This window comes from Pseudophryne corroboree, chromosome 10 (assembly GCF_028390025.1).
Source record: "Pseudophryne corroboree isolate aPseCor3 chromosome 10, aPseCor3.hap2, whole genome shotgun sequence".
In the NCBI taxonomy this organism is placed as follows: Eukaryota; Metazoa; Chordata; class Amphibia; order Anura; family Myobatrachidae; genus Pseudophryne; species Pseudophryne corroboree.
In genome coordinates this window covers 110,779,948-110,794,249 of record NC_086453.1, presented here as the reverse complement: position 1 = coordinate 110,794,249, position 14,302 = coordinate 110,779,948, and the positions used below count along the sequence as shown (strand labels likewise).

The 14,302-nt window shown below is 43.4% G+C and overlaps 1 protein-coding gene across 1 annotated transcript in view; it reads left to right on the top strand.

The window, feature by feature from the left end:
• LOC134966180 (3-beta-hydroxysteroid sulfotransferase-like) overlaps positions 1-14,302 on the top strand; it is an 80,823-nt gene that overhangs the window by 42,463 nt on the left and 24,058 nt on the right. The window contains exons 3-4 of the mRNA XM_063942737.1: positions 10,432-10,640; positions 12,390-12,516. Coding sequence (XP_063798807.1) covers positions 10,432-10,640; positions 12,390-12,516 — 336 coding nt within the window. The remainder of the gene's footprint in view (positions 1-10,431; positions 10,641-12,389; positions 12,517-14,302) is intronic.

Here is a 14,302-nt window from a genome sequence, read left to right as displayed (position 1 = left end):
TCATCTGGAGTCAGGTAATTCTCCTTATTAGACTCTTGGACAGGCAGCTAGAGAAATTGAAAGATGAGCTTAAACAAAGTTATTCCGCTAAGCATGTTGGACTTGTATATCAAGACCATCATTTGCTTCGCCAGGACCCAAGGGTGGTCAATCTATTGAAATCAGATCACTATATTTTGGTGACCATACTTGATCCTAGGTTTATGTCGTACGTTGTGTCATTCTTTCCAATGGACACAAATCTGAAGAGATGCAAAGAGCTGTTGGTGAACAAATTGTCAGCTCAAGCGGACATGACATGGCATCATCTCCTCCTTCTTTTCCTGGCAACTTTGGCTGCAAGAAAAAACGCAATTTTCCTAAGAGACTCACTGGTGGTGATGTAGATCAGTCAGCAAAAACTTTTGACATCTGTTCTGGATTGGATGATGATTATTTTAGTGATAGCATCCAAATAGGCATGTCAGACAATCCATTTTACTACTGGCAGGAAAAAAAGGCAGTTTGGAGGCCCTTGCACAAACTGGCTGTGCTTTACTTAAGTTGCTCACCCTCCAGTGTGTACCTAGAAAGAGATTTTAGTGCATTCGGGAACCTTGTCAGCGATCAGCATAGGCAGTTACTTCACCAAATTGTGGAAAAGATGATGTTCATCAAAATGGTCCAAGTACAGATCCATGGGGTACTCCAATGGTTACATTTCCCATCTGTGAATGCATTTACTACATTTACTACAACTCTGTTTTCTATCCTGCCATCAAGATCTTATCCATTCAACCATCTAGTATTCAATCCCATACTTTCAAGTTTATTTAACAGCCTGCGATATGGGACAATGTCTAAAACTTTACTAAAGTCTAGATAAGCTATTTCTATGGCCTCTCCTTGAACATATTAAGAGTACTAATGGTTCGATCCATTCTGAAACCATCTTGTGCATGACATTTGATAGGTAACAAGTGCATAAATATGTACTAGTCTAGAGATATGAAATTGTGATTTACACTGTTCAGATGCCTTTATACTATTATATATTAATATTTGTGTATGTTTATATTTCTGTAAAATAATCCTTGTAACTTTTGAGACATGTACAGATGTGTTCTGCTACAGCTTTGCTGCATATAGACTTCAGTGGGGCATGCTGGCTACCACTGAAGTGAATGCATTGTGGGAGCGTATGCATAGCGTATGCCACGATATGCTGCAACTTGTGTGTTGCAATGTGAACGTATCACAGCCATAATGTTAGTGGATACATCTGTAATATGTATCTATTATCATAACCCCTGAAGAAGTCTCTTGGAGACAAAACACATAAGATTGTAGGACCCACTCTGAGAGCTTGCAACTGGAAAATCGTGTCCTTAATTAAAAGGTGAACAGTATATACTTTGATGTGAAGTACCGTCCAGCAAATTGCTAAAATCAAGTCCTGATGGACTTCTATGTGGACAACTGTATCTGAAGCCTCAGTGCCCTCTGGCTCTCTCTGTCTCTCTCTCTCTCTCTCTCTCTCTTTCTATATAAAGAAAAGGCAGATAGGGCGTTTATAGTGTAGATAAATTTATTCATCACCAGATTAATACTTTTTACTCCTATCGAGTTATACAGGTAATACTCGTACCCAAAGTTTCCTCCAAGTGGGCTAGAATACCACTTGATACAATGTAATAGCCATTGGAAAATACGGCTTTACCGTCTGCTGAATGATCTGGACATCAGCACGTGCTGGAAGGAAACCACCAAAACAAAGCCCCAAGTCAACGTCAGCAGCTTGTGGGGCACAGTCCGGTGGAAACCAGTTGCGTCCCCATGCCACTCCCCTACATATTTCATCAGAGAATTTCATCAGAGGGCTGGCCTATGTGATGCCTCGAAGTCTTTTATATACCAATATCCTGCTGGCCATCCATAAAATACATTATTTAATGGAATCAGAACCAGATTAAGGGGGTGCCCCAGGGGGTAAGTACCCCCAGGCCCCCAGTTTTAGGGGGCCATCCGGCCGGACCAACTCTGACCCAGCTGTGAAGCTGTCGTCTCCCCTTTTCCAGCCTCCGCCACCAGCAGAAGAATCAGAATCGGTCCCCACACCGCCTGAGAGGAGGGGGAGGGTATGCCACACACACAGCCACCGAGAGGGGGTGGAGTGGGTACTAAATACCTGGGTCCGCTGCCAATCCCTGCTTCCCCCCTTCCCTTTCCTGCCAGCAGCGGTATTGTGCTCCAGCTGGCACACACTGCTGTGTGCTGTCTGGTCTGTGGTGGTGCAGGGAGGCTGTTACAAGTTAAATTAGATAAATTAGATAGTATTATGTGGCAGAATTAGGAGAAAGGTGCCGCTATTCATTTTAGTTAGTCGGTGACACAGTACGTGTGACACTGACATCTTTATACTAGCATTACAGAGCCTATGCTATAGAAGAGTAATATATATATATATATATATATATATATATATATAATATAATTATTTTTTTCACTTTCTGGTATCTTTAAAGTGTCTTCAGGTGATCTCCAAACATGATATACAACTTAAAATTAGGGATGTGCACATGAAATTTTTCGGGTTTTGTGTTTTGGTTTTGGGTTCGGTTCCGCGGCCGTGTTTTGGGTTCGAACGCGTTTTGGCAAAACCTCACCGAATTTTTTTTGTCGGATTCGGGTGTGTTTCGGATTCGGGTGTTTTTTTCAAAAAACCCTAAAAAACAGCTTAAATCATAGAATTTGGGGGTCATTTTGATCCCAAAGTATTATTAACCTCAAAAACCATAATTTCCACTCATTTTCAGTCTATTCTGAACACCTCATACCTCACAATATTATTTTTAGTCCTAAAATTTGCACCGAGGTCGCTGGATGACTAAGCTAAGCGACCCAAGTGGCCGACACAAACACCTGGCCCATCTAGGAGTGGCACTGCAGTGTCACGCAGGATGGCCCTTCCAAAAAACACTACCCAAACAGCACATGACGCAAAGAAAAAAAGAGGCGCAATGAGGTAGCTGTGTGACTAAGCTCAACGACCCAAGTGGCCGACACAAACACCTGGCCCATCTAGGAGTGGCACTGCAGTGTGACGCAGGATGGCCCTTCCAAAAAACACTCCCCAAACAGCACATGACGCAAAGAAAAAAAGAGGCGCAATGAGGTAGCTGTGTGACTAAGCTCAACGACCCAAGTGGCCGACACAAACACCTGGCCCATCTAGGAGTGGCACTGCAGTGTCACGCAGGATGGCCCTTCCAAAAAACACTCCCCAAACAGCACATGACGCAAAGAAAAAAAGAGGCGCAATGAGGTAGCTGTGTGACTAAGCTCAACGACCCAAGTGGCCGACACAAACACCTGGCCCATCTAGGAGTGGCACTGCAGTGTCACGCAGGATGGCCCTTTCAAAAAACACTCCCCAAACAGCACATGACGCAAAGAAAAAAAGAGGCGCAATGAGGTAGCTGTGTGACTAAGCTCAGCGACCCAAGTGGCCGACACAAACACCTGGCCCATCTAGGAGTGGCACTGCAGTGTCACGCAGGATGGCCCTTCCAAAAAACACTCCCCAAACAGCACATGATGCAAAGAAAAAAAGAGGCGCAATGAGGTAGCTGTGTGACTAAGCTCAACGACCCAAGTGGCCGACACAAACACCAGTGTCACGCAGGATGGCCCTTCCAAAAAACACCCCCCAAACAGCACATGACGCAAAGAAAAAAAGAGGCGCAATGAGGTAGCTGTGTGAGTAAGATAAGCGACCCTAGTGGCCGACACAAACACCTGGCCCATCTAGGAGTGGCACTGCAGTGTCACGCAGGCTGGCCCTTCAAAAAACTACTCCCCAAACAGCACATGACGCAAAGAAAAAAAGAGGTGCAATGAGGTAGCTGTGTGAGTAAGCTAAGCGACCCTAGTGGCCGACACAAACACCTGGCCCATCTAGGAGTGGCACTGCAGTGTCACGCAGGATGGCCCTTCAAAAAACACTCCCCAAACAGCACATGATGCAAAGAAGAAAAAAAAGAGGCGCAATGAGGTAGCTGTGTGAGTAAGATAAGCGACCCTAGTGGCCGACACAAACACCTGGCCCATCTAGGAGTGGCACTGCAGTGTCACGCAGGATGGCCCTTCAAAAAAATACTCCCCAAACAGCACATGACGCAAAGAAAAATTAAAGAAAAAAGAGGTGCAAGATGGAATTGTCCTTGGGCCCTCCCACCCACCCTTATGTTGTATAAACAGGACATGCACACTTTAACCAATCCATCATTTCAGTGACAGGGTCTGCCACACGACTGTGACTGAAATGACGGGTTGGTTTGGACAGTTGGACCCCCACCAAAAAAGAAGCAATTAATCTCTCCTTGCACAAACTGGCTCTACAGAGGCAAGATGTCCACCTCATCATCATCCTCCGATATATCACCGTGTACATCCCCCTCCTCACAGATTATCAATTCGTCCCCACTGGAATCCACCATCTCAGCTCCCTGTGTACTTTGTGGAGGCAATTGCTGCTGGTCAATGTCTCCACGGAGGAATTGATTATAATTCATTTTAATGAACATCATCTTCTCCACATTTTCTGGAAGTAACCTCGTACGCCGATTGCTGACAAGGTGAGCGGCGGCACTAAACACTCTTTCGGAGTACACACTTGTGGGAGGGCAACTTAGGTAGAATAAAGCCAGTTTGTGCAAGGGCCTCCAAATTGCCTCTTTTTCCTGCCAGTATAAGTACGGACTGTCTGACGTGCCTACTTGGATGCGGTCACTCATATAATCCTCCACCATTCTTTCAATGGGGAGAGAATCATATGCAGTGCCAGTAGACGACATGTCCGTAATCGTTGGCAGGTCCTTCAGTCCGGACCAGATGTCAACATCAGCAGTCGCTCCAGACTGCCCTGCATCACCGCCAGCGGGCCAAAATGTAGTGCTCTGATTTCAACAGATTGACCACCCGTGAATCCTTGTTAAGCGAATTAAGGGCTCCATCCACAAGTCCCACATGCCTAGCGGAATCGCTCTGTGTTAGCTCCTCCTTCAATGTCTCCAGCTTCTTCTGCAAAAGCCTGATGAGGGGAATGACCTGACTCAGGCTGGCAGTGTCTGAACTGACTTCACGTGTGGCAAGTTCAAAAGGTTGCAGAACCTTGCACAACGTTGAAATCATTCTCCACTGCGCTTGAGACAGGTGCATTCCACCTCCTATATCGTGCTCAGTTGTATAGGCTTGAATGGCCTTTTGCTGCTCCTCCAACCTCTGAAGCATATAGAGGGTTGAATTCCACCTCGTTACCACTTCTTGCTTCAGATGATGGCAGGGCAGGTTCAGGCGTTTTTGGTGTTGCTCCAGTCTTCTGTACGTGGTGCCTGTACGCCACCAAATTCAATGTATGTGCAAAACATGGGACGTACTGGAATTTGCCCAGATTTAATGCACACACAATATTGCTGGCGTTGTCCGATGCCACAAATCCACAGGAGAGTCCAATTGGGGTAAGCCATTCCGCGATGATCTTCCTCAGTTGCCGTAAGAGGTTTTCAGCTGTGTGCGTATTCTGGAAACCGGTGATACAAAGCGTAGCCTGCCTAGGAAAGAGTTGGCGTTTGCGAGATGCTGCTACTGGTGCCGCCGCTGCTGTTCTTGCAGCGGGAGTCCATACATCTACCCAGTGGGCTGTCACAGTCATATAGTCCTGACCCTGCCCTGCTCCACTTGTCCACATGTCCGTGGTTAAGTGGACATTGGGTACAGCTGCATTTTTTAGGACACTGGTGACTCTTTTTCTGAGGTCTGTGTACATTTTCGGCATCGCCTGCCTAGAGAAATGGAACCTAGATGGTATTTGGTACCGGGGACACAGTACCTCCAACAAGTCTCTAGTTGGCTCTGCAGTAATGATGGATACCGGAACCACGTTTCTCACCACCCAGGATGCCAAGGCCTCAGTTATCCGCTTTGCAGCAGGATGACTGCTGTGATATTTCATCTTCCTCGCAAAGGACTGTTGGACAGTCAATTGCTTGGTGGAAGTAGTAAAAGTGGTCTTACAACTTCCCCTCTGGGATGACCATCGACTCCCAGCAGCAACAACAGCAGCGCAAGCAGCAGTAGGCGTTACACGCAAGGATGCATCGGAGGAATCCCAGGCAGGAGAGGACTCGTCAGAATTGCCAGTGACATGGCCTGCAGGACTATTGGCATTCCTGGGGAAGGAGGAAATTGACACTGAGGGAGTTGGTGGGGTGGTTTGCGTGAGCCTGGTTACAAGAGGAAGGGATTTACTGGTCAGTGGACTGCTTCCGCTGTCGCCCAAAGTTTTTGAACTTGTCACTGACTTATTATGAATGCGCTGCAGGTGACGTATAAGGGAGGATGTTCCGAGGTGGTTAACGTCCTTACCCCTACTTATTACAGCTTGACAAAGGCAACACACACGGCTTGACAAATGTTGTCCGCATTTCTGTTGAAATACTTCCACACCGAAGAGCTGATTTTTTTGGTATTTTCACCAGGCATGTCAATGGCCATATTCCTCCCACGGACAACAGGTGTCTCCCCGGGTGCCTGACTTAAACAAACCACCTCACCATCAGAATCCTCCTTGTCAATTTCCTCCCCAGCGCCAGCAACACCCATATCCTCCTCATCCTGGTGTACTTCAACACTGACATCTTCAATCTGACTATCAGGAACTGGACTGCGGGTGCTCCTTCCAGCACTTGCAGGGGGCGTGCAAATGGTGGAAGGCGCATGCTCTTCACGTCCAGTGTTGGGAAGGTCAGGCATCGCAAGCGACACAATTGGACTCTTCTTGTGGATTTGGGATTTCGAAGAACGCACAGTTCTTTGCTGTGCTTTTGCCAGCTTGAGTCTTTTCATTTTTCTAGCGAGAGGCTGAGTGCTTCCATCCTCATGTGAAGCTGAACCACTAGCCATGAACATAGGCCAGGGCCTCAGCCGTTCCTTGCCACTCCGTGTGGTAAATGGCATATTGGCAAGTTTACGCTTCTCCTCCGACCATTTTATTTTAGATTTTTGAGTCCTTTTTTTACTGATATTTGGTGTTTTGGATTTTACATGCTCTGTACTATGACATTGGGCATCGGCCTTGGCAGACGACGTTGATGGAATTTCATCGTCTCGGCCATGACTAGTGGCAGCAGCTTCAGCACGAGGTAGAAGTGGATCTTGATCTTTCCCTATTTTTGGAACCTCAACATTTTTGTTCTCCATATTTTAATAGGCACAACTAAAAGGCACCTCAGGTAAACAATGGAGATGGATGGATACTAGTATACTTATGGATGACGAGCGACTGCCGACACAGAGGTAGCTACAGCCGTGGACTACCGTACTGTGTCTGCTGCTAATATAGACTGGATGATAATGAGATAAAATTAAAATATATATATATCACACTAGTACTGCAGCCTGACAGGTATATATTATGTAATGACGGACCTGCTGGACACTGTCTGTCAGCACTGCAGACTCCTAAAGTAAGCTACTAGTATCAAGAAGATAGAAAAAAAAAAACACGGGTAGGTGGTATACAATTATGGATGGACGAGCGACTGCCGACACAGAGGTAGCTACAGCCGTGGACTACCGTACTGTGTCTGCTGCTAATATAGACTGGATGATAATGAGATAAAATTAAAATATATATATATATCACACTAGTACTGCAGCCGGACAGGTATATATTATGTAATGACGGACCTGCTGGACACTGTCTGTCAGCACTGCAGACTCCTAAAGTAAGCTACTAGTATCAAGAAGATAGAAAAAAAAAAAACCACGGGTAGGTGGTATACAATTATGGATGGACGAGCGACTGCCGACACAGAGGTAGCTACAGCCGTGGACTACCGTACTGTGTCTGCTGCTAATATAGACTGGATGATAATGAGATAAAATTAAAATATATATATATATCACACTAGTACTGCAGCCGGACAGGTATATATTATGTAATGACGGACCTGCTGGACACTGTCTGTCAGCACTGCAGACTCCTAAAGTAAGCTACTAGTATCAAGAAGATAGAAAAAAAAAAACCACGGGTAGGTGGTATACAATTATGGATGGACGAGCGACTGCTGACACAGAGGTAGCTACAGCCGTGGACTACCGTACTGTGTCTGCTGCTAATATAGACTGGATGATAATGAGATAAAATTAAAATATATATATATATCACACTAGTACTGCAGCCGGACAGGTATATATTATGTAATGACAGACCTGCTGGACACTGTCTGTCAGCACTGCAGACTCCTAAAGTAAGCTACTAGTATCAAGAAGATAGAAAAAAAAAAAACCACGGGTAGGTGGTATACAATTATGGATGGACGAGCGACTGCCGACACAGAGGTAGCTACAGCCATGGACTACCGTACTGTGTCTGCTGCTAATATAGACTGGATGATAATGAGATAAAATTAAAATATATATATATCACACTAGTACTGCAGCCGGACAGGTATATATTATGTAATGACGGACCTGCTGGACACTGTCTGCAGAATGCGTTTATAAAAACACCACACGACGAGTGTTTAACTTTTTCAGGCAGACAATCACAATATACTGGTGGTCAGCAGACAATCACAATATACTGGTGGTCAGTGGTCACTGGTCAGTCACACTGGCAGTGGCACTCTGGCAGCAAAAGTGTGCACTGTACTTAAAATATGTACTCCTGCTATAACTGCTCCCCAGTCTCCCCCACAATTAAGCTGTGTGAGCAGTGAGCACTCAGCACAGTCAGATAATGATATACAGTATTACATATGATGCAGCACACTGGGCTGAGCACAGATATGGTATGTGACTGTGTCACACTGTGTATCGTTTTTTTTCAGGCAGAGAACGGATTAATTAAACTGGTGGTGGTCACTGGTCACTGGTCACACTATCAGCAAGTAGTACTCCGTCCTAAGCAGACAATCACAATATACTGGTGGTCAGTGTGGTCACTGGTCAGTCACACTGGCAGTGTGGCACTCTGGCAGCAAAAGTGTGCACTGTACTTAAAATATATTATTTATGTACTCCTGCTATAACTGCTCCCCAGTCTCCCCCACAATTAAGCTGTGTGAGCAGTGAGCACTCAGCACAGTCAGATATACAGTATTACATATGATGATGCAGCACACTGAGGCTGAGCACAGATATGGTATGTGACTGTGTCACACTGTGTATCGTTTTTTTTCAGGCAGAGAACGGATTAATTAAACTGGTGGTCAATGGTCACTGGTCACACTATCAGCAAGTAGTAGTACTCCAGTCCTAATATGCTCCCCAAAATTAGTAAATAGTGTCTCTAACTCTCTACTCTCTTCTCTATAAACGGAGAGGACGCCAGCCACGTCCTCTCCCTATCAATCTCAATGCACGTGTGAAAATGGCGGCGACGCGCGGCTCCTTATATAGAATCCGAGTCTCGCGATAGAATCCGAGCCTCGCGAGAATCCGACAGCGGGATGATGACGTTCGGGCGCGCTCGGGTTAACCGAGCAAGGCGGGAGGATCCGAGCCTGCTCGGCCCCGTGTAAAAAAAGCTGAAGTTCGGCGGGTTCGGATTCCGAGAAACCGAACCCGCTCATCACTACTTAAAATAGCATAATGCTGCTTAAAAAGTATATTCTTTTTATTACTAAAAAGGGGAATCATACTCAAAAATGGTTAAGGTTCCCTAATTGCAAGCTGCAAATGCTACATGGTCAGGGTTTGCCTTATTCATGTTTCTCTTGAATTACAGGCGGAATAACCGGATTAATATTGAAGAACATTTGTACCAGTATTTGTTCAGAAAAGTGTATTTACATGTTTTTAATTTAATAAAAAGAATAGTTGTTTTTAAGCAGTATTTGCTATTTTATTATTATTATTATTATTATTATTATTATTATTATTATTATTTAAGCAGAAACAGCATGAACAAAGCAAGACAAAACACTATTGAGAGCCTATTTGAAGTTTTATAGGGAGGTGTAGCATCTGATTGTGAGAGGGAAAGAATTGCAGTGGGACATTGGGCATACTTTCATGAGAAGACACCCCGTACTGACCAAAGAGTGAAAACTTCTTCAATGAGATTCAGATAAGCTCTAAAACATTTTATTTTATACAAGGCACCAGCATCATTTCAAAACTTTGCACTTGTTCACTGTGAATATATAAATAAATATTATTTAATGTAATTGTACACTGTCTTGTCTGAAAAAGTAAATTTAGAGTACATCAAGTAGGATACAATAGAAAAACGTGGACATTTGGGTAACAAACAGAGAATGAAAACAAAATAAAAACAGCAAATCAATTAAAATCTATATTTATCCCTGTTTTTTAAAAATACATTTCTTCTTCTGTTTAACGTGCAGTTATGAGTGTTTTTTAAAATGTCTATTGTAATTGCAGGCACTACATGGTTACAAGACATCTTAAGCCTCATTTATAGCAATGGAGACCCTACACCAATCAAAACACAGTATAGCTGGGATCGTGTACCCTGGCTCGAGCAGCGTAAATCCAAAGCTCAAGTTGAAAACCTACAATCTCCTCGACTTATTACAACTCACCTCCCTATACAATTGTTTCCACAGTCATTCTACAAAACAAAAGCTAAGGTTTGTAATAATCAAGTGGAAAAGAATAACATTCAATGGTAATATCATCTACTATACAGGAAAAGGAGTTTTAGGCAAATGCAATAAAATTTCACCATCCAAACATGATTATTTCATATAGCAATTAATTTTTCATGACCATACTTAACATACGTGCAACACAAAACATTCTAGTAGATTATACAATACAGAGAGCATTCTAAAGAATTATATACAATGCAGAGTGCATCACAGTAACCAATATAAAATACAGTGAGCATTCAAATGTAAATTATAGCCTAAATTATAGTGAAAACCATACAATACAGAAAGCATCCTAGTGACCACTACACAATACAAAGATCAATCAAGAGGCAACCAAACAATCCAGACAACATCCTAGTGACAGCCTTATAATAGAGATAACATCTTATTGTCTGTAGTACATTACAGAGGTCATATCCATTACACCCACATATCATTCTAACCACTATATAATATAAAGAGCCTTACAGTAACAGTCATACAATTCAGAGAGCATCCCAGTGAACAAAAGCTTGAATACCAGTGTAGAGTAACACAATGGTATATATGGCATAGACAAGCATAGATAGTTTAACATACAATAGATGACTAAATAAATAGTGTGTATCAGCAATGTCTGAGAAAATACAATATATTAGATAAGGAATTGTGCTGAAAATGACTATGACTCACTATGACAAATGACTGAATTATTTTGATAGAGAGATAAAATTACTTTCCTTTGGTAGAGGAAAGCTTCATTAATATGTTTAAATAGTGAGACTCCCAAATCTGTTTTGTTTAGTCAGATTGCAATTGAGTACAGTATATGAGAGGTTTGGTCCAAGTGCAAATAGCTTCTGGTAATGATACTGGTGATCCCGCAATATAAATTGTTTGCAATAATGTGTTTACAGGTGCACTGTGTATACAGAAATAGAGTATCACAGTAATACAATTCCTATATCTATGAAGGACCAAACAAGGGTCCTGATGATAACTATACTCCAGCAGTGGCAGGAAGCAGGATGGAGTTATAGGTAGATCAGTCAAGGGCTAACCTGTGTCACAAATTGAAATACGCACAGCCCCCTTGAAGTGGCATGTCACCAGGAATTGTCAGGTCAGTCCTCAATGAAATTATTGGCCACCGGAAAATGAGTAGATGGTAGGCAACCAGCTTAACGTAGATACTATAATGTCACACAAAGTACCTGTTTCTTTTGCATGTATTGTATTAGTGTGGTGACTGATATACCAGGCAATTCTGTCTGTCAATTTGTTGCTAATATTGTGTCTGCACTCAGTACTTCTAGTGTTTGGTGTCACATTGTGAACCCTCCTGCATACAGCTTCAGCATAGTTACTTCCAGAGAGTTATGTACAGTAGGATGGGAATAGATGGAGCAGACGTGTGGCCAGAATAGACGTTGACTACCTAGTCTCTGCTACCTCTATAACTGTGCAATATGTGCTTAAACTCTCACTTTGCCTCATAGAAGGATATCTCTATCGCTGAACAAGCAAAATATACTATAACATTGCCAGGTTTAGATGTAGTATTTACAGTATTCCTGAATTAAAGAAAATATTCCATGTACAACCAATGACAATGTCACATTTAATAGGCATACCTTTAAGTATGTAGGTGGTGGGTACAGTACATGTATGCAATTCAAAAGTGGCTTTTCTTGCTTTTATACTAATTTAATAAATTAAGATTATTTTCTCATCTTGTTCCTTCAGGTGATTTACACAGTGCGAAATCCTAAAGATATTTGTGTGTCTCTCTATCACTTCTCCTTGGTCGCTCAGTTCATGGATTGCAGAGAAGACTTCCAGGAGTTTGTGTCTTTGTTTCATAGTAAAGACAGTGAGTATTGCAGGTCAAGACATGTACGTGTACATGATTTATAGGCAAAAGTTATACACCAATTCTTAGAAACACATATATCATAACTGTGTAACTGCAAGCCACGTTCAGCACTTCTACTGTATGGATTGTTTTGCTCCAAAAGCAAAGCACTGTGGGGCTGATGCAGTGTTGACTGCAAATACTGTAAGTTTTGGTACGTTTTTCTAGAGCCGAGCGGCGATTCATGGGTTCATGTACTATCCAGGCATTTACCGTAGAGTAAAACTGCTGCAAAGCAGGAGGTTACTACCACAATTGTTATTAATAACAGACCTACTGAGGAAAGAGAACATTAAATCACCCCCTTGGCAGGGACGGATTTAGGAGTCATGGCGCCCCTACGCACAACAGTAATAGTTGCCCCTTCTTAATTTTATTATTTCCATTGATTGGTTATAAGCCCTCATTTGATTGGCAATTTAATATACTATTCAAAAAATACATAAATTATGCCATTTTGTTTTCAATTTTGTATGCACTAAGTAGGACAGCTTACAGGGGCAGTCCTACCCATTTACACTCCACTCAAGATACCATATGGTACAATAGTGTGGAAATATTTTCCTTTATTTACTTCCTGCTTCTACAGTGAATAGAAGCACAGGTGGTGAAACCAGCACTGGAGAAGACAACCTATAGTAAATGACCTCTCCACTAGTAAAACCTTGGACACGTAGCACTGCCATAGGTACCTATAGCAGTGCTAGTGACCCAGGTGCAGCACCGATACTGTAGCCTGCTATTACATACTGAAAAGCGGTATGTTCAGAGATTTTCTCTGCCTTTAGCTTTTTTCCCCCTTTTCTCCACTTAGTTCATGGACCTGTCCGGGTGTGTGTGTGGTATGGAAGGTAGATAGTAACTAGATCGACAGTGTCTAGGTCGACCACTATTGGTTGGCAGTAACTAAGTCGACAGGGTCTCTAGGTTCGACATGGTCTTTAGGTTGACAGGGTATAGGTCGACGGGTCAAAAGGTCGACATGAGTTTTTAATGTTTTTTTGTGTCGTTTTCTTCGTAAAGTGACCGGGAACCCCAATTAGTGCACCGTGTCCCCTCGCATGGCTCGCTTTGCTCGCCATGCTTTGGGCAAGGTGCCTCGCTTCGCTCGGGACAGATTACCGTTTCAGTCGTAGTCCACGTGGATCGTTAAGTATGAAAAGGTTAAAAAAATATAAAAAATCGTGAAAAACTCATGTTGACCTTTTGACCTGTCGACCTAGAAACCCTGTCCACCTAGAAACCCTGTCGACCAATAGTGATCGACCTAGATAGTGTCAACCTAGTTACTGTCGACTTAGAGACCGGATCCCCTCCGGGTTGCAGGTCACTTGCAGCTGAAGGTGTGCAACTGGGTTGTTAGATGTTTTCTTTAGTCATATACTGTGATAGTAGTAGTAGTAGTAGTATAAAATAAAGTCTTTGGGTTGGGACTAGTATTGAGAATGAGGTTTGCGATCCCTGTACAATACGGGAGAAGCTCATTGGCATTTCTATAATGGGTTCAATGTGTGCGGTGCTCACGGGCCCCTGGGTCCAGGGGGGGCCCACACCGCACACATTGCACCCATTTAAATACTTACCTAACCAGAGTCTAGCGGCGGGTGCAGCGTCCGCGGTGGAAATTGCCACCAAAATGACCACCGCGCATGCGCTGTAACCAAATTGGTCTCCGGAACAAGGCGGGCGCCATGTTTTCGGAGACCTGCGCATGCGCAGTAGACTCCAGCACATTGCCAGAATC